The 22,014-nt window shown below is 52.3% G+C and overlaps 8 protein-coding genes across 8 annotated transcripts; 3 read left to right on the forward strand and 5 right to left on the reverse strand.

Annotated features, from left to right (window-relative positions):
- Positions 1-48: 48 nt before the first annotated feature.
- Positions 49-4,544, reverse strand: AYL99_08556 (hypothetical protein; the record flags this gene model as incomplete). The annotated part of the gene is made up of 2 exons (XM_018840064.1): positions 49-249; positions 300-4,544. 2 exons carry the CDS (start codon positions 4,542-4,544, stop codon positions 49-51), a joined length of 4,446 nt encoding a protein of 1,481 aa, XP_018691185.1.
- A 2,157-nt stretch (positions 4,545-6,701) lies between these two features.
- AYL99_08557 (hypothetical protein) lies at positions 6,702-7,689 on the reverse strand (the record flags this gene model as incomplete). The annotated part of the gene is made up of 3 exons (XM_018840065.1): positions 6,702-7,508; positions 7,566-7,601; positions 7,660-7,689. The coding sequence occupies 3 exons, from the start codon at positions 7,687-7,689 to the stop codon at positions 6,702-6,704; spliced, it is 873 nt and encodes a 290-aa protein (XP_018691186.1).
- Positions 7,690-8,973: 1,284 nt separating this feature from the next.
- Positions 8,974-11,342, reverse strand: AYL99_08558 (hypothetical protein; the record flags this gene model as incomplete). Its single annotated transcript, XM_018840066.1, has 3 exons — positions 8,974-10,459; positions 10,511-10,934; positions 11,000-11,342. The coding sequence occupies 3 exons, from the start codon at positions 11,340-11,342 to the stop codon at positions 8,974-8,976; spliced, it is 2,253 nt and encodes a 750-aa protein (XP_018691187.1).
- A 996-nt stretch (positions 11,343-12,338) lies between these two features.
- On the forward strand, positions 12,339-14,366 carry AYL99_08559 (hypothetical protein; the record flags this gene model as incomplete). Its single annotated transcript, XM_018840067.1, has 1 exon — positions 12,339-14,366. One exon carries the CDS (start codon positions 12,339-12,341, stop codon positions 14,364-14,366), a length of 2,028 nt encoding a protein of 675 aa, XP_018691188.1.
- Positions 14,367-14,813: 447 nt separating this feature from the next.
- Positions 14,814-16,714, reverse strand: AYL99_08560 (hypothetical protein; the record flags this gene model as incomplete). Its single annotated transcript, XM_018840068.1, has 2 exons — positions 14,814-15,056; positions 15,209-16,714. The coding sequence occupies 2 exons, from the start codon at positions 16,712-16,714 to the stop codon at positions 14,814-14,816; spliced, it is 1,749 nt and encodes a 582-aa protein (XP_018691189.1).
- Positions 16,715-17,473: 759 nt separating this feature from the next.
- On the reverse strand, positions 17,474-19,009 carry AYL99_08561 (hypothetical protein; the record flags this gene model as incomplete). Its single annotated transcript, XM_018840069.1, has 4 exons — positions 17,474-17,569; positions 17,625-18,469; positions 18,520-18,694; positions 18,749-19,009. The coding sequence occupies 4 exons, from the start codon at positions 19,007-19,009 to the stop codon at positions 17,474-17,476; spliced, it is 1,377 nt and encodes a 458-aa protein (XP_018691190.1).
- A 771-nt stretch (positions 19,010-19,780) lies between these two features.
- AYL99_08562 (hypothetical protein) lies at positions 19,781-21,213 on the forward strand (the record flags this gene model as incomplete). Its single annotated transcript, XM_018840070.1, has 2 exons — positions 19,781-20,197; positions 20,248-21,213. The coding sequence occupies 2 exons, from the start codon at positions 19,781-19,783 to the stop codon at positions 21,211-21,213; spliced, it is 1,383 nt and encodes a 460-aa protein (XP_018691191.1).
- A 298-nt stretch (positions 21,214-21,511) lies between these two features.
- On the forward strand, positions 21,512-21,850 carry AYL99_08563 (hypothetical protein; the record flags this gene model as incomplete). The annotated part of the gene is made up of 3 exons (XM_018840071.1): positions 21,512-21,543; positions 21,596-21,710; positions 21,767-21,850. The coding sequence occupies 3 exons, from the start codon at positions 21,512-21,514 to the stop codon at positions 21,848-21,850; spliced, it is 231 nt and encodes a 76-aa protein (XP_018691192.1).
- Between the last annotated feature and the right edge of the window lie 164 nt (positions 21,851-22,014).

Here is a 22,014-nt window from a genome sequence, read left to right on the forward strand (position 1 = left end):
GTAAGGGTTTGTGAAGCTTTGCCATACTATCTAAACCCAACCGCAGACCTAAACAGCAACACCACGCCAAGCTGGTCCCTCTAAAGTGGCCCTCATCTCCTTAGCTTTCCTTGATACAACCGGCATGATTTGCAGCGCCGGGTCGGACGGGTCACGCTCCGCAATCGTCATGTATAGTCGTTCGAGTTTCTGGATCAAGGAACTCAACAGTGCAGGTGCATGTTGCGCTAGATCGGAGATCTCAGGATCCTAGAGCAGGGTGTTAGGGCACGAAAACACAGATATCGACGAGCACTTACAGCAAGATCGACAGCATTGAATGCGGCAGCAATCCATTCAAGTCGTTGAGCCGTATTTGTCGTAAGAGTATTTCCGATGGTGACGGCGATCGAAAAGGCGATCAGCGGTGAGACATCTGTTGCCAGATACTCTGGAGTGAAGTGAATGAACAGTTTGTCGAATAGCTCTGACGGTTGAGCCGACTGAAGCCATTTGATGGAAGCTTCCTCGTACCGCCCATCGTTCATCAAGAGGCTGATCTCTTCCAACTCCAGCTCCTCCTTGGTCTTCTGTCGCTGGACTATGGGTCGGGCAGGGGCTCGTGGCGATGGTGTCATACGAGCTGTCGACACCTGACGAGATACTGGAGATGAGCTGGGTTCTCCGAGGAGGGCGAGCTGTCGACGATCTTTGAGAATTTGGCCTTGAAAGGCCACTTGAGTGTCGGACATTTGCTGCAACGCCTCGGCCGTGGCTTGAAGGACCTGACCCAACTTTTCTAGCCTCGTCAGGTCATTTCGGCGGTCATTCTCCAGTTGGCGGATCTCATTGCGCAGGCGGACTTCAGACTCAGATGCGGCTTTTTCCGCTGCTGAAACTGCTAGGGTTTTGAATGTCGGCACAACATGTTTCTGCATGACATCGTTCAGCTGGGTTTCGATCTGTCTGGAAATCTTTTGCGAGACTGTGTCTGAAATCGTTCGAATCATGTGCGGACTTTGCAGAGCTGCATTGAGAACAACAGGCAGTTGCACGCCCAACTCATGGGGCACCAGAGAATGGAGGCATTTCGCCACGGCTTCTCCCACTTGGCTACTCACAGCTTGGACTGTAGCCCCTGTAAGTGCTGGAACAATCGATTGCTGCATCTGGGTTGAAAGAATACGAGAAAGTGATTTCTCGACGTTGTTGCTCAGAGTGGTCGAGACCAAACGGAGTAGGGCTTCCTGGCGAGCAATGGCGGCGGAGTCCTGGACGTTCCTATCATTCTGGATGTTCTGATAGAGGGTGTCCAGCTCTTTATGGAACTCAGTGGATACAGCTTTCTCGACTTTCTTTAGTTCTTTGTCCAGCCAGCCCCCAGATATGCCAACAGTGACGGCTTCAGGTTTCGCCGGTGCTTCAGCAGTTGAATCCAGTAGGCCAGCCGCAGATGCAGGTGCAAAAGCTTGCTCCTCAACGGGTGCCACGTGTGCAGGTTGCGGAGTAGCCATTGTCGTTGACGCTGTTTTTGCAATTGAGTCGGCGACCGAGACCTTGTCAGGGGCCCGTGACTCATTGGCTGTGGCAGATTTCTTCTTACTCTTCTTATTTTCCTTTGGCAAAGGAGTTTCAATGTTTGTCGTCTCCCTGAGCGCTTCGGCGCCGTTGCTGAGAGGCTGTGTCAACCCCGGTTTCCCGGGGCCCAAATCTTCAGGCTGTACAGTCTCCACACGCTCGACAGAAGACGAAGGCTTTTTGCCTTGCTTCTTTTTCGGCGTCTTACTTGCTGGTGCTTCTTCGGCTGGGCTCTTGTCTCGGGGTCCTTCTTCGATCACACTTCCGAGGCGCAGCTCTTTCAAGCTCACGTAACCTTCCTTGGCAGCATCGATCCCATGAACCACCTTGTTGCTTGAATCCCAGCCGAGATCTTCCTTGGTAATGTTGAGGCACGTAACGCCTTTTGAGTGCACCACGTAGAGCTCGAACAGCGGTGTCTTCTCGTCAACAGCCCTTTGCTCTTCCCCAGTTCGATAAAGTGGGAGGAGCTCAACGCTTCGTAGCTGGCCGCTCCCTGTAAACGACATTTCCCGGATTCCACTCATACAGGCTGTTGAATCAGGCTTGGGTAATTCCGGATCCTTTGCAGCAATGTGCTGCACGTATGCAGCTTGGCTCAGAGAAGTACTAATCGTATAACGTGGCGCTGAGAGGTGGATAAAAAAGAGCGAGTTTCTGGTCGGGTGACCGACAACAATGATCCCGCTGTTAGCATGGTAGCAGACGCTGCAGATCCCATCAGTCTCATTCTCATGAGGGAAGTTGATCTCCTGAACGGCTTTCCCGAGAGCAATGTCCCAGAGTTGTAGAGTGTGATTCTGCCTCAACCCGACAAGAACGTAGCGGAGCGCTCCTCCTTTGACATATGGACGAGCCTTGTCTACGAAGAGAACTGACGTCGGCCATGACTTCTCGGCAGGGGATGCGGTCGAAAGGGACAAGATCGGAAGATCCACAGTCATACTCGCAAGTCGGGTCGAAGTGGCATTAGACTCGTCAATCAGCTTACGAATATCCCAGAATCTTAATCTTCCAGTCTTGTCCAAAGAAACGATCAACGTGTCGTCTTCGCTGAAGATGAAGTCTTTCCCTGCCTTGCCGGTCGAGATCTGAAGAGATCGTTCTTGAAAGAATTTTTCGACGTCGACACGCCGATTGTGCTCACTGATACCGTACCGCGAGGAGAGCGCAGTTGCTGGCCAGACGAGATGGATTGCCTTGCCACGTCCAATTGCGAAGAACTCAGGGTGGCGAGAGCTTCTTTTGGCCCGGGTTTTGAGGACCCCACCAGATACATTCTCATCAGCCGGAGGGTAAGGGGGGAAAATGAGGCTTTCGCTGTCAAGCTCATTTTTTTCAAACAAGTCATTCCCGTCTTTGTTAATCGTTGCGTAATAAACGGCACCGCTCACCCCAGTCCCAAGAAGCGCCTGATCGTCCGATGGTTCGCCAGCAGCAGAGGTGGTACACAGTGACACATTGAATATGCGGTCATGAGAATTCTTAAAGACTTGTCGATCACTACCGTCGTCTTGTCTGATGATGCGCATACCGCCGTTCTTGACCAAGGCATAGGCGATGTACTTCGATGTTGCAGCTGCCAAAGAACGGTCCAGTTGATCAAATTCCTTCTTGAGTCTGGATATATCCATCACTGCATCTTCTCTAATGCCGACACTTGAGGGTTTTGTCAATTGCAAGGTGATCGACACAAAGGGCTTGATTGGGAAATTGTAAACGGGCACAACCCGGGAGGCCTCCTTATTCGGTAACTCTTCCGCATCTTCCCATTCATCGCCGTCGGCTGGCTGTTCAACCATGTTCTCGGCGCCAGAACCTTGGTCTTGTTTTGCACCCTTGTCAGAATCCGGGCGTATTATCTCATTCACTTCGTTTGTCGACTTCGTCTCTGCTGGAGCGGATGCCACTGGGTCTTCCGCCGGAGCTGCGGCTTCTGCTTCGACCTCTCGAGTTGCTGGAGCGATTGAACCTTCGCGAGACACTGTGGTATTCTTTGATGCCAACGGTATTTTTGGAGTGAGGATTTTCCGCTTGGCAACCTTGTCACCTGTGGCCGTGCGAGTATTTGTGTCTTCGGGCAGATCATGACCAGACTCAATGCTTGGTTGGGAAACATCAGCATTGGCAGACTTGGAAGAAGTCGTCCCTTCTTGGGGAGTTTGTGCTCGGGAAGCACTCAAAGATGCTTGTAGTGCTTCGAAAGGGTTCGTATAGGTGAACATGGGTTGATTTTGGGTCGTGTTCTTAGTGTCATTACCAGGAGCACCGAACAGAGGCACCTCGGCTGTGGAGTTGGAACCGAATAGAGCAGCTGGTGACGCTGTCTTTGTCGGTTTTGCTTCTGCCGATTTCGTGTCGGGAACATCTGGTACTGGAGTCTGTGGTTTCTCAATCTGATTCTGGCGCGTGCTGACGGAGTTGCCAAGATGGGTTCTGCTGAGAAGCTTGAGGAGTGCATCTTGGGACGCATCGCGGGCAGCCGTTGAATGTGCTTGATCGCCACCGCCGCCTTGATCTTCCAGATTTAGGGGAGATCGCGTTTTTGATCCATCCTGTGCAGGGGAGGGAGACATCAACTTCGCGAGCAGATCCGAAGCTGAAGTCGAAGGCCCTTGTCCCGCAGCATTCCCTGCTGGCTTGTCATTCTTGTCTTCCGGGACCGCAGTGGCATTGCCGGCTGAGGAAAGAGGTCTTGAGTTTGCCTTCGGAGGTGTAGAGGTAGCAGGACCAAAATTGAGCAGGTTCAGCAACGACTGCGCAGTGGCAGAGGGCGGAGCTGCGACGGGCTGCGCCATTTGGCTGTAGGCGTTACGGTTCGCAACAGACGTGACGGTAGGGGGACTCGAAGGCAGCGGAGAGGCGCCAGTAAACGGGGAAGATTGACCAGCAGAATTGGATTGGAGTGGCGTGTGGGATGGGGCTGGAGAGTCGCGAGGCTTCAGCACCAAGTTGGCAAACAAAGCTTGTAGGTCGTTGGATGACATTATTCCAGTCAGTCCAAGGATGTCCAGGCAGACGGGCTCGCGATCTGAGGTTTACAAAGCAAACGACGAGAGTTCTGCGTCGCCCGGATGCTACACCGGGAAGCAGGAAGAGGCGAGAATGAATGGCAGCACCGAAACGTGCAGGGAAAAGAAGACGTCGCTTTCAACACACGATCAACCTGGAAAGGTGGGCGGATGATGTTTGCTGATGAAAACACGGCGCCCTGAGCAATCTAAAGGAAGGTGAAAGACAGATGAGATGAATTAAACCGATATGGCGAGAGTGGCTTCGTCAAAATTTCTCCGCAGTCTCGTAGCTCCAATTATTCGATCATGACTGCGGCCAGCAGCACGTGCCCGCTGCCAGCCCTGCCACTCAACTGCTAGATCCTCCCGGCTGCGAACCAACCCCCCTGCGTCGCCCCGACAGAGCCTAGTGGCCCTCCCAGATGGCTAGTGAGGCGTCTCTTGCGCCTAACGACACCTGCAGGTTGAAGGGAGAAGCCCATCTCAACGCCCAGGATCAGTGTCAATACAGGGACATGGTATCATCAGGCTGGTGCCACTGGTGCTGCAGCCTTGAGATGTTCTTTCAAACCCATTAGTTCTGGGCGCAGCAGTACTGCGTACCAACTATTTACTACATATGGTGGTAGTAAAACAGACGCGCTCATTCGTTCTACTCGGCCGAGCCAGCGTGTTCAAGTTCCACACCGTCTGGCAAAAGTTCCACTCCCGCACAGTTCGCAACCCGGTTCCCCTCCCAGTCTGCAGTACCTACCCGCGAGTCCCAAGTTCTCGATTATTTCCCTCTACGTTCACAGACCTCAAGAGCACACCATATCAATGCCAATGTATTGTCTTCGCTCGTAAGTGCGCTGTCGCCTCTTTTGTCTTCTCCTCCTGTCCACGCCCCCTCGCACAAACATTTCAAACATGTTCTAACAGCGGTCATGCCTTCAGATACCTTCCACTCCTTTTGCTCCCTCTTCCCCTCAGCCTTTCGCCCATACATCTTATCCTTTTACTCGTGCTGACCTACCTCCTCAACCGACCGTGCATATATTGCTCCTTTCTGCTTATAATTCTCTTTGCATCATCATGTCACTGGTCAAATCGGTGTTTCATCGACCTACCTATCCCGCCATCTCAACATTCCGTCGCTGGCGGGCTATCTTCCTATGAAACGATTGCGACTTGGTTCACTCCGAGGCTATATACCACGAATTTCTCGAGCGATGTATGGAATATGACGGGACAAGCGAACAATGGTAATGGGGCATCTGATATGGGAGGCTTCCTCACAGAGGTTGCGCAGACAACATTCGCCGGCCTTGCAAATGCGGTCAAAAGCTCGACAGAGGCACTGCTCGATGAAGCACAGCAGACTTTGGTGGGAACTTCAACCGCGACCGGGGCAGAAACAACAGCTTCGGCGACGACTTTGCCGTCACTGCTGGATACAGGGATCGGAACGCACTGGTTGAGGAACTTACTAGGGCGCTCGGAATGGACATTACCGTGCGTCGGAGTAAAACTGGTCCTCTAATGTATTGCACGGCGGCTCTTCGTTGGTAGCTACCTGCTGGAAAAGCCATGCCCGGAACTATTGGTGCTCCGTCCTGGAATACGGAGTATTCTGCTGTCGAACTGTATGCAAAATCCTGTTTCGAAAACCAAGATGGAGAGAGATCTCATGTATTGTCCGTCCAGCACAAAATATATCCTTGCCGGACTACTACTATATTCTAGTCTAGGTCAAATGGTTGCTGTATGATGCCAGCTCACAGCCCTCAAGTCGACGGGCAAAATTTGTTTTCGCCCATGATTCACGCTGAAATCGACTGAAACCTGAACCCCCCCGGAAATTGTGATCAATACACATTTCACAGATGCCAAACGCTGCGTAACTCGTCAAGCTATCATGCCCAAGCCGTCCAATGGGGAAACATTAGGATATTGCGATAAACAACAAGGACGCTGCTTGTTGACGCCAGAGGCTGTCGCGTCGGTTCCGCCGTCTCAAGATATTAGAAATCATTCTTTACCTGCAATCGCCCCGGCCAAGAGGAGAACTCGACGGCAAGATCTGGTGTACCCTAAGACTTTTTCCCTGTGACGGACTTTTCAAATCCCCTAGCTATAGGCCTGCCACGATCACTGGATCGGCCAGTCATCTTCGGTGATTGATGACCAGAAGACAAATATCGCCACGACACTGAGCAGCGTGAACAGAGTCTCGAAAAGGGTGCCGTTGATGTCGCCACTGGTTCCTTCGCATATGTGCTTCGATATCACATACATAAAGATCTGACCGATGGCAAAGAGGAGGGCAGCAGCGACCAAGTAGACCATTGGTTTCGTTTCGCCGAGGATCTTGAGAACCAGTATCGATTCGAGGATGAAGAACAAGAACATGAAGACCAAGGGCGCAAGCTGGTAGAGCGTGTAGAGGGCGTAGCTTTGGTGCGGGGGGACCAGCGAGCTGTCCCAGAACCCCGTCCAGGAGAAGGCCGTGTCGAGGGCAATATAGCCAGTTCCAATGAACAATGCCAGGGCGCTGAAGCCGATCAACCCCATTGACAATGGTGTGCCGTCGTCGACTAATTGGTAACCCACTACCGCATTCATGAGCAAAATCCACATGGTCGCTACAATGGCGGCCAGATGGACAGCCGTGAACCCTTTCCGCACATCGTTGTTCAATGGAAATCCGCCAACCGTGAATATTTCGCAGATCTCAATGACCACATATCCGACCAGAAACATCTGCATTTCCCGGCGACCGACCGCAGCAGCTTTCCTTTCCGCGCGCCATAGCAGAAACAGTGTGACAACAATAGCAATGCCACAGAGCAGTATTGAACCCAAATTGGCGAGATTGCGGTGGTTACTCAGTGTTATTCCGCGCAGCACGCAGCCGCCATATGCCAGGCCAGGTGGTTGATTATTCGTGACGAGGATCTGGGAATCAGTTAGAAGGGGACGAGGAGCTTATCGCGGGAGGGGGAACGGTCTGACATTGCATATAGGTAGCGTCGCGTCGCGACAGAAGTCCTGTTGTCGTAGGTCAGTGGACTGGAAAAGCAGACTCGAGCTTCCTGAGGGATCTTACTTGGAATTTCCCATACTGTGTTCCACCCATTTCCACAACCAGGTCAAGAAGCTGTAGTATCGATGACGGTGGAGGTGACGAAAGGGAAGGACAGGATAGAGACTTGAAACACCATGCGCTGTCGACTTCGGAGGGACTCTCAGATGACGGACGGGAGCGGGCGTGTTTCAGACGATTCGAGCAAGCTGTGTTGGCAGGGTTGGTCGAAGGGTGGGAGATGTTTCGTCGATCGGTAGTTGGAGGAGTTTAGAGTCAATGGGATTATTTTTGGAGAAGAATGCCCTCTTGAAAGACGGACGAAGAGTAGGAGAGGCCGTTGGTACAGCAGGTGCAGGATTGGTTAGGTTTTTGCTGCAGGGTGCGCAAGTGCGCAGGAAGCCAGAAAAGTTGGCAGGGCACCAGGGTGACTTGATCGGAGTCGGCAAATGATGATTGGGGGCCCTCCTCTCCTGGGGCTGGGAAGCGGAGGATAGACGGGGGTGGCAGGAAGGAGCTGCAGACGAAGTACGGGAGGAGTTTCTTGCAGATCTGGCACTTGGGATTCTCTGGTTGCAGGCAAGGGGAGGTAATGGAGGAGGACAGCTTGACGGGTTACTCTATCTTGTTTTCTGCGCGCCGTGAGTATCTCGTCCTGCTCTCTCGTGGAAAGGGAGCCACGGAGCTTTGTCCGGCAGCAGGAACTCACTCCCTAGCCTAGCAGGCCCAGCCAGGTACGAGAAGTGAGATTGGCTGACATGCTGGGAAAGGGCGAGGTGGTAAGGGTACGAAGGTTACCAAGGTTGCGAGTGGATCTGGGCAAGAACAAGCTGCCCAGTGCCCATTGCCTGCCCAGCCATGGAACCACGGAACCCCCGCCGTTGATGGGTGGGAGATTTGAGTATCGTGACATGAAACACACAGCAGATGCTAAGGATCTGGACAACAGGCCGGAACAGAGAATGCCACCGGGCACTCACAATCTGCCTTCTCACAGACGCCAGAAGGTAGATACATTCTCGGACGGTGCAAACGTGAAAAAACCCCCAAGCACGATGATCACCGCCCAGGCCAAGATAAACGTGCATGATTATGGGTGGCAGTGCAGGCTGCATGCGAGTTCCTGCAGGCCTAGTGAGCCTGTGCACCTCAGGCTTTTAGGCTTTTAGGCTTTAGGCCTTAGGCTTCTGCTACTACCTATGCAGTACTACTGCGTGCCTGCCCCACCACGCCTCGCTAGTACCTTTTTCAACTTTGCTCCCCATTCCTGCCAGGATACCGGAAGGCCAGTACTACTGGTATGGTCGTTTGCGAGGCCAGCATCCAACATGTTTGACATCAAGCAAGGAGGAAGATGCTTGGCTGCCACTGTTCGAACCAGTTCTCCGGCAAAAGCCTAGAATTCACAAACGGAACGATGCCGATGCGTCTGTAAGGGCTCCGAGATTCGCCATCCTCATATCGGTCCAGCACCAAGAACACCAGCCGTCGTTCATTGGTCAAGTTAAGCAAATCGTCATGGTCATGGTCATCCTCTGAGATGGTCGAGCTCTTTCCTCGAATGACAAGAGACGCAAGAACTGTGACCCGGCACGACAACTCCTGTTGCGTGCCAGTAGTTGACCTTTCCAGCGCATCGTCTACCCTCTCGAGCACCGAGTCTGGGTACATGAGGAAACGGTGTTCTGCAATCGTGCACGTATATTCAAACGTGCTCTTCTGTGCCTGGTCGCCCTCCTCCCTCGCCACAAGCTTGCGCACCTCCAGAGTTGCAGGAAGAAGATGTCCGCGCATGCCAGCCACGGCAAAGTCAACATTCGAGAAGCCTTCGCAGTTCTCAGGCCACGTTCGGACAACAGCAAGGTCGCAGATGGCTTTGAACTCGTCTTCAAAGTTGATACAATGATCAACCGCGCCCTCAATTGATGCCCAGCTCCAGGACGGCGCCCTCTTGTCCACGGGACGTCCTGGCTGGGGCCCATTTGAGCCGTACGCTCCAGATGTCCAGGCCATTGCGGTAGGTAGATCATCCTTCCACATCCCCGCAATATACTCTCCACACAGAGAATGAAGGCCTCGGGCGATTGCCTGGAGCGCTGGCAAGCGGTCCGTTTCCTTCGTCAGACTCAGCTGAGAGTAAGCGGGGACTAAATGGGTTCGCCATAGAGTGTATGCTCGGTCACGTTTCTCTTCCGCTGTAAGCTTCCGAGGCTTCGTGCAGTCTGGACATCGGCCACAGGACATTGGATGGCCGCGTTGTAGAGCGCTGAACCTCATGGCCAGTTCGATACTCAACTCTTTCGAGTCACGTCCTTTAAGGAAAGCGTCAGGATCCCCCAAATGTTCCTGCAGCAACGATTGATACACTTGGCGTGTGCTACCGTTTCTGGCGTCCCATCCATCTGAGTTGAAGTCTCTTCGTCGCCCGCCACATTCACAGTCTGTCCCACTTAAGCAGTCCCATTCATACTCTCTTCTGCAGAAGGACAACAGTCTTCGCGATACGAGTCGCTCCTGGAAAGTCCACGCTCGGTGATCCAAAGGCTCCATTGGGGCCGCCGGTCCAATGATGGTTGAACGCCATGAATCCCGGATTTTGGAAGCAATGTCGTGCCTCCTGTGCGCTGGCAGATGTTCGCGAATGCGAAACTCACCTTTGCCCTTCTCGAGCTTCTCATGATTGATCGTGTACGACTTGCTTAGATGTTCGCCTCGGTTCTGCAGGAATCCGGCATCGTCCGCGTCGGCCACAGACGCAGCAATCGTCAGCACCGCCTTTTCATATATGCATCCCATCTTAGCGGCCTCGTTCTCCCAGTCCTGACTAGGAACTTACATCAGCAACAGCGCCAGTTCGAAGGGCAGTGGTACTTACGGATCATCTTGCACGATACAAAGTGAATCGATCCAAATATAATCAAAGCCTAGTTCTCGAGTAACTTGAATGGCATCTTGAAATGTTTTCGGCAAAGTCTGCCAGTCGATCCCATTTTGCCGTTCCTCTAGTGTGTTGGTAGTTGTCTTCAATGTGTTGTCAGAGCCCCAACAGTGGCTCAACGCGACATAGTCTCCGATTTCGTTTTCAGTGCAGAGAAGATATGGTAGCTTCGTTTGATTGCCCACGTATAAAACGCGAGTCGGCAGGGCAAACGCAGAATCGGACCGGCAGTGAGTATGGTTTTCCCGGCACTGCACCAAGGTTGCTTTGATACGCGCAATGGATGCGCTCGAGAGTGGATCTTTATGGATATCATGCCCCAATGGAAGTTCTTCAGAAGTATCTGGCAGTTTCATTGGATCTAGGATTGAGTCATGTCAGCAATTACGTCGTCCACTGCTGGATGAATGCAAAGACATGACACACCTTGCGCGGCATACACCTGATATGTTTTGCGCGTCTTCCAGTCATCTTTGAGCATGTAATGGATCTTGAGGCCGAATCCTTCCTTCAGTTTATACTTGATATTGTACCTCTCGTCAATCGGAGTGCCAAGAGCTGCTTCCAATCCTTGTTGGATTATTTTACACATCAAACACCGTTGACTTGCAGTGATCAAGAGGTCCTTTCCTGAAATGCCTTTTGTAGGGCGAGAGTAGTCTTCTGGATGGCATCGACACAACTCGAAATATTCTTTCGGTATTGCTCCGGCTTTGCCTCGCACCTGCCGGTTCAGGATCGTGAACAAGCGCAGTATGGCTGGATCCATTCTTGTATGAGATGAGAGAAGAATTAGCAGAGAGCGACCAAGGGAGCAGGCGAAAACGTTGCGCGTAGCAACAGTTTTACCCCGTTGAAAGGCACGCTCGGCTGCCGTTCGTTGAGTTGAGGGGCGCCATGGTTGCCTGTCACTCGCCCCCAGATTCAAATCATACGTAGACTCGTAAGCTCTAAGCCTCACTAGGCTGAGCCCTTTCAGCCCCGCGATTCACTGTTGAGAGCAGCAACGGCACGTCTCGATAGCCACATAAAACCCTTGTGGTAATTTAACCACAAAGAATCCTAACATAGCCATCTCTTACGCCCATCGAAATGATTCCATGATCGAACGCTCGCGGACCCAGCAAATACAAGCAAACATGTGGCTTGAGGGCATCGGTTGGTACCAAGGGTTTCAGGCACTGTCTGCCAGGAACAGGACTAGTCATGATACCCCCAAGTTGGAGTACTTACCGTGTCAAGCACTGATCGGGTGTAGTCCTGCAAAGGCGCAAAGAACGCCTTCAGAATGTGAAAAAATGGGCCAACAAGGAGTGAATGGGTCAAGCGCCACGCAGCGAGACACCAGAGAAATACCGCAGCAACGCTGCCTGCATCTCTACCGCAGCAGTAAATGAAGTGTGTAGAGCCCGGAAAAGATTCCCAGCGCGTCTCGGGAGACTTTCCCGTAACACTCAAATTCACCGCTAAGCTGTCTCCTTACGCCAATAGTGGTTTAGTGCAGCGGCATGATCCGCAGCTTATGTAATTAGACCTACTGCAAGATCTTATTATTACTTGCATGCGACCTCGCATCCTGCGCCCGACCGATAACCCAACGACATCCTGCATCAACAGGTCCTCGTCGCGATAGAGGCACCCCAGAGTGCAGATGCTCGGTCTTTCCATCAGGGAACCGATCTAGACAACTGCGCGATACGAGCTCTGAGTTCTTTTTCCCCTTCCGTCCACCCCTCCGCCACAACCGGAATTGCGCTTCCCCACCATGACCCAGTCCTCAACCCGTGCTCGGCCTCGCCGTGGCCCTCGAGTCCGGTATCCGAACGACGATAGCGACACCGATGACCTCCATGAGTTTACCCCCAAGCCTCGTCCTCGCCGAGCTGCCCGTCGAGTACGTACATACCGAGAATCGAGTGATGACGACAAGGACAGCAATACGGATTCTTCGTCGGATGAATCAGATTCTCAATCGACCTCCCACGCGAGTGTTCATCCTCAAAGAAGTGCGAGATCAGTGCCACCCGCACAGAGGCAGCCATGGCCATCGAAGAGAAAATCGGAGGCTACACGTCTGCCTGAAACGAACAAGCGACAAAAAACGTCGTCTTCCAACAGAAGCCGAGCCCCAGTGAATACGAAACGTGTATTTAAATCGTACAAACAACAAAAGTCTTCCTCCAGCAACGACAACAGCAACCGAAGCCAGATCAGTGCGAAAGGCTCTTTTGACACGCGGTCCACGTTCGACAACCAGCGGATCCCTCCATGGCAACAACTCCCGTATCACGTTCTTGTGAGCATCATGCAATATGCTGCCTATCCACTCTACGGCCCGACATCGCGAGCACAACCCTCAATCAGCTGGCTGTGCAAAACAGGGGCGTTGTGTCGTGCCTTCCATGAGGCCTGCACAGCAGCTTTACTTTATTGCCCTCCTCTGTACCCGTCATGGAGAGCTCGCAGTCTCATCGCGTTGCTGGAACACGATTCCAAGTCACTTTCGACAGATTACCGGAAGAAGATCCATTTCCTCGACATTGAAGTCAAACAGCTTCTTGTCAAGAAAAGTGGCATCTCGATGGATAAGCTGATTTCTATGACACCTCTGCTGCAAGGTTTAAGACTCTACTCCAATTATGATGATCTCACAACTGTCATATGGGCACAGCCAGCAGCGAAGAGCATCAAGTGGAGTTATCCGACGGAGCTTTTGGGACGTTTCGAGACTGATAATCTCTTGATGAGAAGCTTTGAGTGGAACGGAAGGTTTCCAAATGCAACCGACGTCCTCAAGATGGCAGTGGAGGCTCACTCCAGACACTCTTTCAGCCGCTTGCAGGATCTCACCTTTCTCAACCTGAGTCTGCCTGACAAGGCCAAGGAAGCAGATAGTCTCTACGCGCACAACTTACTTGCCGGCGTACTGAGCAGCGTGCCTGAGTTGCAGTCTTTGTCATTTCGAAATTGCGGCATCGTGGACAAAGCCACTATGCCCATGCTTCCGCCTGGACTCCTGCGCTTGGAATTGACAAATTGTCCCAATCTGACTTCTGACGCTCTGGAGGACTATTTGACCCGCGCTTCCACGCTCCGAGTCCTCAAACTTGACGGCAACCAGTCCATGGATCTAGGTTTCATGGCCAACCTCCAAGCTCTGTGCCCTCGCTTGCAACACCTAGAGATCGACATGCTCTACATAGATCCTACTTCCTTCCGCGACCGCGAGCCGCTCTACGACGAGTTACTGCCCAATGGAGCTCCTACTTGGCCTACCTACCTCGCTAGCATCTCTATCGAAAATATGCGTCAGTTGACACAAGAAGACGCAGAAGAATTTCTTGCTTCGCTGGTGGAATCTTCGGAGCATCTGCCGCATCTCAGGAGGCTCAACATCAAGGCGATTTTGAAAGGCGCCAGCTGGCGCGAGCGTGCGAAGTTCCGACAGAAGTGGCTGCCCAAGCTAGAGAATGTCTTTCTCAATACTGAAGAACCTTCCAATGTCGGGGGCAAGTTTTCGAAAAAGACACCCTCGGCGTCACAGCGGCAGAGCTCGCGAATAGCAAACGGTCATCTCAAGAAGCTCAGTCTCGGCGACACCACCGAGGACAGCGATGCGCCAGCTCTGGATGCTATCCAAGGTAGATGTGATGTGGTCAACCTTGTAATCTCAGACCAACGACCGGCCGAAACACAGTACCACGAAAATGACTTCCTTGATAGTGAACCAAGCGATGATCCAGAGTGGCGGGAACACAATAACCAGCAGGCGTTGGATGATTACGCCTGGTGACAAGAGTTGATGTCTGATTGCTCAGTGCACAGCTTGATGGCCCCGGTTATGTTAATGATTGGCAACGAAGGTTGACGTGTAAAGGATCCGACAGCCAGGAATACAGGACCGGTCTTCAAAAAGGGTACGGCTCGAACTTGAGCACCACATGTAACAAGAATAGAAACTACCAGGGATCAATCGGCTCCGATTCCAGGAGAAAATAATGAAACAACTTGTGATATTGGAAGCGAAAATACCGAGTACCTTTAAGACTTGATTTCCCTCCGACGCTCCTATTCTATCATCATCTCCGCCAGAACCTGCTACACAATACATTCAGAACCACCCCAGACGGAGACGTGATCATTCTTCTCCGCTTGGGCTTTCAAGCCGAAGAGAATTGGTCGTGTCTCCATTCTGAATTGTCGCCCAGGGGGAAATGGGGATTGCGAGGGGTCAGCGGTCCTAGTTTCGAGCCTCAACCAACTCGGAAACGACGCTCGTGACCGTACTCAGAGGCACGGGCTTTTGTTCGATCGAGCCGGTGGGAGCTGTGACTTGATCTCTCTCCTTCTCCCCCTCCTCCTCCCCCTCCCCGAGAAGCCTGAATCCACGGTACCCGTCGTCGACCATGGCTTGCACGGCCTCGCGGTATTTGGCCAGTCCTCCAAAGAAGAACCGCAGCGCGACTTTCTTGCCCTTGACATTCTGTGGTCTCTTGGTTAGTAGCTGTCCAACTAGCGTGTGAAAGACAAGAAGACGATGAGGATTTGTGGGAGAACGATGGGGAGCAAATGCGGAGTGTTGTCACTAGCTCGGCATGAAAACAAGAGTAGGGAAGGGGAAAGATGCAGACTTACATTGCCAAAGATCCACGACGCGGTCTCCTTGAACAGACTCCCTTCAGCTGCCTGCTCGCACTGCTGGAGCCACTCCTCCTCGGCTTCGGGGAGAGCTTCGATGACGCTCTTGTGCTCCTGGCGGCCACCGCTCCGTCGTCGGTCCTCTTCGGCACGCTCAATCATTTGCGAGATGAGTTCGACATGGAGCTCAATGGCCGGGGGGATGTTGCTGAACGGGCCTTGGGGTCCGGTGATCATGCACAGGTTGGGAAATCCTGGTACGAAGACACCCAGATAGCTAGTCGGGCCGCGGGGATCCCAATGCTCCTTCAACGTCTTGCCGTGTCGGCCTCGTATCCGTAGACGATTGTAGTTTCCGTCGATGGCATCGAAACCTGTGGCGAAGATAATGACGTCCAGTTTATGGACCGTCCCGTCACTCACCTGGATGCCATCCGCGGTGATCTTTGTAATGGGCGTCTCGTTAACATCGACAATCTCAACGTTGTCCCGGTTGAACTGCTCGTAATATCCACCATCGCACAACGGCCTCCTGGCGTAATAATCATGGGGCATCAACTTCTTCGCCTTTTGGGGATCTCGAACTATCTGGGCAATCTTCTTGCGGATAAATGTGCAGGCAGCCTCGTTAGCCTGGCGATCGGTGGCGATATCGCTGAATCCACCAAACATGAAACGAAAGCCATTGCCCTTTTGCCACAGTGCTTCGAAAATCTTTTCGCGCTCTTCAGGAGGCACTGCGTGGAATGGGGTGGTCGATTCGACGAAGCCAAAGCCGCACACCGAGTTGCGGACCTGCTTCATGATCTCGGGGTAATGTGCATTGACGTATCGTCGATACTCATCACTCACGGGGCCATCGCCACTAGGCACGGAGTACTGGGGATGCCGTTGGAAACAAGTGAGGGTCTTGACCTTCTTCGCAACATCTGTGATGACTTGCACACCAGTCGACCCGCACCCGATAACGGCAACTCGCTTGTTCGTGAGATCCAGGTCTGGGTTCCATTTGGCAGTGTGGCACATCTCACCGCGAAAATCCTGGATGCCAGGAATGTCGGGATAATTCGCTTTCGAGAGCAAGCCTAGGGCAGTAACAAGGTATTTCACGACGAAGACCTCGCCCGTGCTAACCTCGACCCGCCACACACCGGCCTCGTCATCCCAGTCTGCAGCTACCATCTCCGTATCGAATTGCATATGCTTCCTGAGATCGTATTTGTCGACGACGTGTTCCAAATAAGCGAGAACGTCAGGTTGCTTTACGTAGTGGTGACTCCATGGGTAAGTCTGAAGATCGTCTTTATCCCACGAGTATCGGTACACATAGCTTTCTGTGTCACTCATGGCCCCGGGGTAGCGGTTCCAGTACCAGGTGCCGCCCACATCGCTGGCAAAGTCGATGACCTTAACGGAGAGCCCGAGAGAAAGCAGTTTGTGGAGCTGGTAGATGCCTCCGAACCCGGCGCCGACGACCAGGGCGTCAAAATATAGCTGGCCCATGCTGTAGACGACGTGATTGTCTCAGTTCTTGGTGTTAAAATCGCAGTCGTGGATATTGCAAGGCTGCAGAAGCGGCTCATGGGCTGTCCCTTTATGCCCCCCTGCGTGGCGTTCCTCCCCCATTCTGCGCTGGCCCGGGGTTCGCCACGGAAAACGAAAACCGTGGAACTGATATCCATGATGCAGCAGGCCATGATCCAACAGCATTTTTGACCGAGGACGAATTAGACCACCCATGCTGTTCAAGATGAGAGGAGCCCTGCATTTCCCTTTGATATTGATGTTGGATGTGGCTCATCTCGAATATTGTTCGGAGGGCTTCTGCGCCTCTCCATTAACATCAACTGGCTTGTCACTCTGAAGTCCTTCCATACTCTGGAATTTCACTTGGGACTGGACTCTTGGCTTGTCTCATCGTAGGATTTTCTTCAATCATGACAGAGGATTACCATGGTTGTAGGAATAGTGTTGCGAAGGGGAAATGGTTCCGCGGCTCTCAGGTGCTGGGGTCGCTTTTCCTTCTGGCGGCTGATACCTCTACAGGCCACTATACACAGCTTCCCTTGACTACACGCAGCCCTTATCCCTACTTGGTAAGGGCAGGTCGGGTCAATACGAGACAGATCAACAGATATAGTTGCAGTTCAACAGATGCCAACGTAACGGTCTTTCAAGGTGTCTTTGTGAGGCGTTTTCTGTCTTATTTACAAGTTTTACACACCAGAATGCACTACGGAAACCGGATGCGCCACTCCCTTTTCAAACGGTCAAGCCTATCTCGGACGCAAAAGGAAGTCTGAACAGGTCTCCCACTGCCGACACCGATGCTTTTGACTCCAGCAGACCCTTCGCCGCCTTTGCAAAAGTTAGCTATCCTGGAATTCACCGACAATTGAGTTGGGTAACTTACCGCCTTGACTTTGTCTGAAGAGACCTTGTCGATGGACGAGCCAATTTCATCGATCTGGAAAGGCTTCCCGCCCTCGATGAGTCCATTTCCGGTGGCTTCTAGACCAGCCTGTGTCTGCTGTCCAGCTTCAAGCGCTCTGAATTTCGCCAATGCGGTGGCCTTCTTGATGTCTTCTTCTGCCACTTCGCCTGCTGCCACCTTCTTGAGCGTGTCGACTGCGTTCTGGCTTGCTTTGGCGATCTGAGTGGCATTTCCGGTGAATGTAATGTAGAGGAGGCCAGCGTCGGAATACGCGGCGTGTTGAGTGGAGACTTGCACCTGAGAGAAATCATGTGCAGCTTTGGACAGAAGGGAGAAGCCTGGGGACCATTTGATGCTGCTTTCACCTCCAAGTAACGCAGCCAGAACTGCAATTTCTGGTTTGTACGAGGACCCGGCGGTGAACGAGCTAGACCCTTCAAAACCGATAATAAACACATTCCCAGATGCGTGTGCGATTCTTTCTTCACCACCGTAGTATTTCGAAGCAGGGCTGGACAATTTGGAACCACTTGGAGTGTCTTGGAAGAACTCGCCAACCCACTTGGAGAATTCAGAGTGACTGGCACCATTGGCAACAACAGCAATATTTCCTTTAACATAGGCACTGTCGCTGAACTTCGCAACGTCCTCAGCATCAAGGTACTGGAGAATCGGGACCGAGGACGTGGGATATAATGGCTCTCCCAAACCGCGGTGGAAGGCCACACCGTGGACGGAATTGAGTGCTAGCGATAGAGGGCTTCCAAGGAGACCTTTTTGCGCAAGTTTCATGACATGGATCACCTCTTCGTTGAGCTCGTGGGCTGTACATTGTCAGACATTAATTTCCAACTATACTCGCAAGGGAACCAACTCGTGTATCGTGTTTTTGATATAACTTCTCCCAGCAGCTCGGTGAAATACGGCAAGTCTTCGCGCAGGAATTTGGCTCGGAGGACGAGGTTCTCTCGGGAATGGTATGCAGACAACTCGCCGCCGAGAAGTTCAGCTTCTCGGGTGATGCGCAGTGTTGATCGTTTCGTGGTAGACTAATTTTTGAATTAGCTGAGTGATCAGGGTAGAATATTACGACCGGGATTGACCTTGAAAGCAAACTTTTCGAGGGCGTCGGAATAGCCAGGCAGCGGCTGGTAACGTGTACCGGCTTTTGCGACGACAGTCAAAGTAGTCGTTGGGCCTGGCAAATCTCTGCTGGCGAACTTGACGCCCGACGAATCCCCCGTCTCATACTGAAAGCTGCCGGACGCAGCTGCGGCCAGACCTCTCCGTTGCAGGGAGGTGACGGGAATATGACGACTGCTAGCTCGCAGGGCTCTCGAGCCAAGCGAAGCCGGAGAAGCCATTATACAAGAAGCCTCGTAGTGGATGGGGAAGGGTGGTAATGCAATAGATGCAGTCGAACAGGAGCTTCGGATGGAGTCAAGCTTCGATTGATTCTACAGAAATCAAGCTTGCTTTGATTGGTTGAAGACAAGCGACCACTCACGTTCCGTATTTCTGCCAAGCCCGGTCTTCAGCCCCCGCAGGGATCCGCTCCGTCACCAGAATTTCTTCAGACTGGCAGCCAGCCTTGTCGCTGGCAAAAGTTTCTCCTCAAATCCTATGTGAAGAGTACGGTGAATGAAGTTCCTTCTCGTTCGACGCTCGTCCCCCAGTCCCTGGGAGATGAGGCAGTGAATAAGTTGTCCTTGGCTCGGCGAAAAAATAAGTCTAAATTTCTCATTCTTCTGTCAACGGTTGATTTATGTTAGAGATGGAGGTATTTCAGAAAACCTTGGCAGATTACGAAGGATTTGCTCTGCTGAGACACGGCAGGAATTCTCTCAGCTTTGCTGCAGTATCGTCGAAGATGTATATGGTACATTTCTCGCGGTGAGCAAGCCTTATCCGGTGTGCATGTACGAAATACCTGATGTGAGACGCAGCAAATCTTTCGACAATTGGCCCAGGTAGGGCGGCTCTCTATCAACCAGATCGCTCAAAAATGTCGTCTCCCTCTCCGTCAGGTCAAGACCGGTATAGCGAGTTTGATTCAGCTGCGGCTCGTCTACCACCACACATCCGCAGAGGGCTTGTCGACATACCAAGCGAACACCAGCAATGCATACAACATCATGCGTACCGGCAGACTCATTGAACTTGTCGAATGGAAGTTCGGATCTGCGGGTGCGAATATTATGGAACATCTCGCTGTCCTGGGCTTTGCTACCGCGTGCGAGCTGGAAGAACAAGTGCTAGGTGATGGGGACTCATCCAAGTTGATGGACAAAAGTCGTTTTCGAGCTCTCCTCAAACACCTAATTACTTCGAAGTTTATCCTTGGTGTCCGCGAGGCACATTTCCACTCGCCTTTTGACTCTCGTCAGGATGCAGAACGCTACTTACGCGGACACGGGATGCTCCTTCAAGGAACGGCGAAGAAAATCAAAACAGAGGGCGAAGTGAGGGTCGGTGTCGAGCTCGAACAGCGTCTAGACGGAAAAGTTTCTTGGCCTCAGGTGTTGCATGAACTTGAGGCGAGCCCCAGCCCAGTACTAAAGTGTGATCTCTCCATAACGCGTCCCCTACTGATTGAAAATAGGCCAACATCTTGCTCGCCGTCGACTATTCGAATTTGATTCTTTACATCCGCAATGAAAGGGTGGCCGAAGTTGCTGAGAAGATTTTTGGCCGACGCACAGGAGAGGTTGCACGAGCAGCTTGTTTACAGCTTGAAGATCTCGACCCACGACCGTTAAAATTGCGCCTGTTGGATAACCCCGTGGGGTCGTTACAGAGACTGGACGTCTCCCAGATGAGTCATTTTATCTCTTCAGAAGGTCGACCAGCAATGACCAACGGGCAAAGCAATGAGAACGGCTGGCCTGCGGCAGACAAACTTCTGAACGGCCACCATGACAACAGAGTCAATGGGACGAGCGGGGATCATCAGTTCATTGAATACCAGCTGGGTGTGTTGGCGGAAGGGCCCTTTGGCTTTCTCTTGGGCGACCCCGTAACAAAATCTTGGGCAGTTGACAAGAGCAAGCTCAACAATTTCTTGTGGGATAAAGAGATGCTACGTCTTATCGACGAGAGCGTGAGCGAGCCAGCGCTCAGGATTGTTCGCATGTTGGCAGATAAGGGCAAGCTTGATGAGCGAACAATGCAGGATGTTGGTCTTCTGAACGCGAAAGAACTCCGAAAATCGTTGGCACAGCTGCAGACGAAGGGATTCCTCGAACTCCAAGAAGTTCCGAGAGATCCGCAAAGACAGCCCAAAAGCACAACCTTCCTCTACTTCTACGATCCCGAAAGAGTACAAAAACTGTTCCTCGACAGGCTTTACAAAGCGATGTCGAGATTGTACGCGCGTTTGCACCTGGAAAGGGAGAAGATCTCGTCAACTCTGAGCAAGGTTGAACGAACCGATGTCCAAGGAAGCGAAGAGGAGATACTATCGCCTGGGGAACTGCAATTGTTGCATCGCTGGCGACAGAAGGAATGTTGGTTTATGACGGAGATCCATCGGATAGATGCTTCGGTCGCCATTCTCCGGGACATATGAGGCTTCGCTCTTCCTCAACCATAATATTAGAAAAGACCAAGCTTTCAACAAGCTCTAGCTTTCTCCAGGAACGTTTCCTTGTTCAATGGTGCATTGCTCTTGGATTCTCCTCGTACCTCTTGCGAGAGGCTGCTAAGGCCGCTGAGGCTGGTGTCGCATCAACATTGTTCCGGGCGGATTCTTGGCAAGCTAGGAGCTTCCCTTCGCGACTCTCGCTGCGCAGTTTACTCTCTACCATTGACAGCAACGCAGAGCTCCATTTTCTCCCCAAACGCTTGCACATCTCCCAATAGTCAGCATGGCTTTCGAATGGAAAGCGGCCGGTCTCACGTACGCCCAGTTCCAGCCTCAAGTTGTGCGTTGTTCGGGCTAACGTTGACAGCTACAACCGATACCTCGCCGTCGCAGCTAGAGTCGTCCGCAGATCGTTAAAAGAAGGACCCAGACTTCAAGCTGAGAGAAGAGGCGATATGGACCTGAGATTCGCAAAGTGGCAGGTGAGCTCAACTCCACGCCCTCTGGTACCTGAGACTTTCCGACTGACATTGAGGAGAACGGGAAACAAGGAGAGAACAAGAACCTGGGTGCTGCGAACGCTGATGCTATGGCCGAACATGCTACTGGGGAGGCGAAATAAAGGGAGACAGCATTGTGCTGGACGCATCAATGGCAGATGGAAAACTCTTTCAACGAGCAAAACTCAGACTTGTACATATTACACTGAAAACCTCACGGCGAAGCTGGGTGCGTGCCTCCGGATGTGCACATGACATTTTCCAGAGCCTGTAAAAATTCCGTGCC

The sequence above is a fragment of the Fonsecaea erecta genome (assembly GCF_001651985.1).
Source record: "Fonsecaea erecta strain CBS 125763 chromosome Unknown Scaff7, whole genome shotgun sequence".
NCBI classification, from domain to species: domain Eukaryota; kingdom Fungi; phylum Ascomycota; class Eurotiomycetes; order Chaetothyriales; family Herpotrichiellaceae; genus Fonsecaea; species Fonsecaea erecta.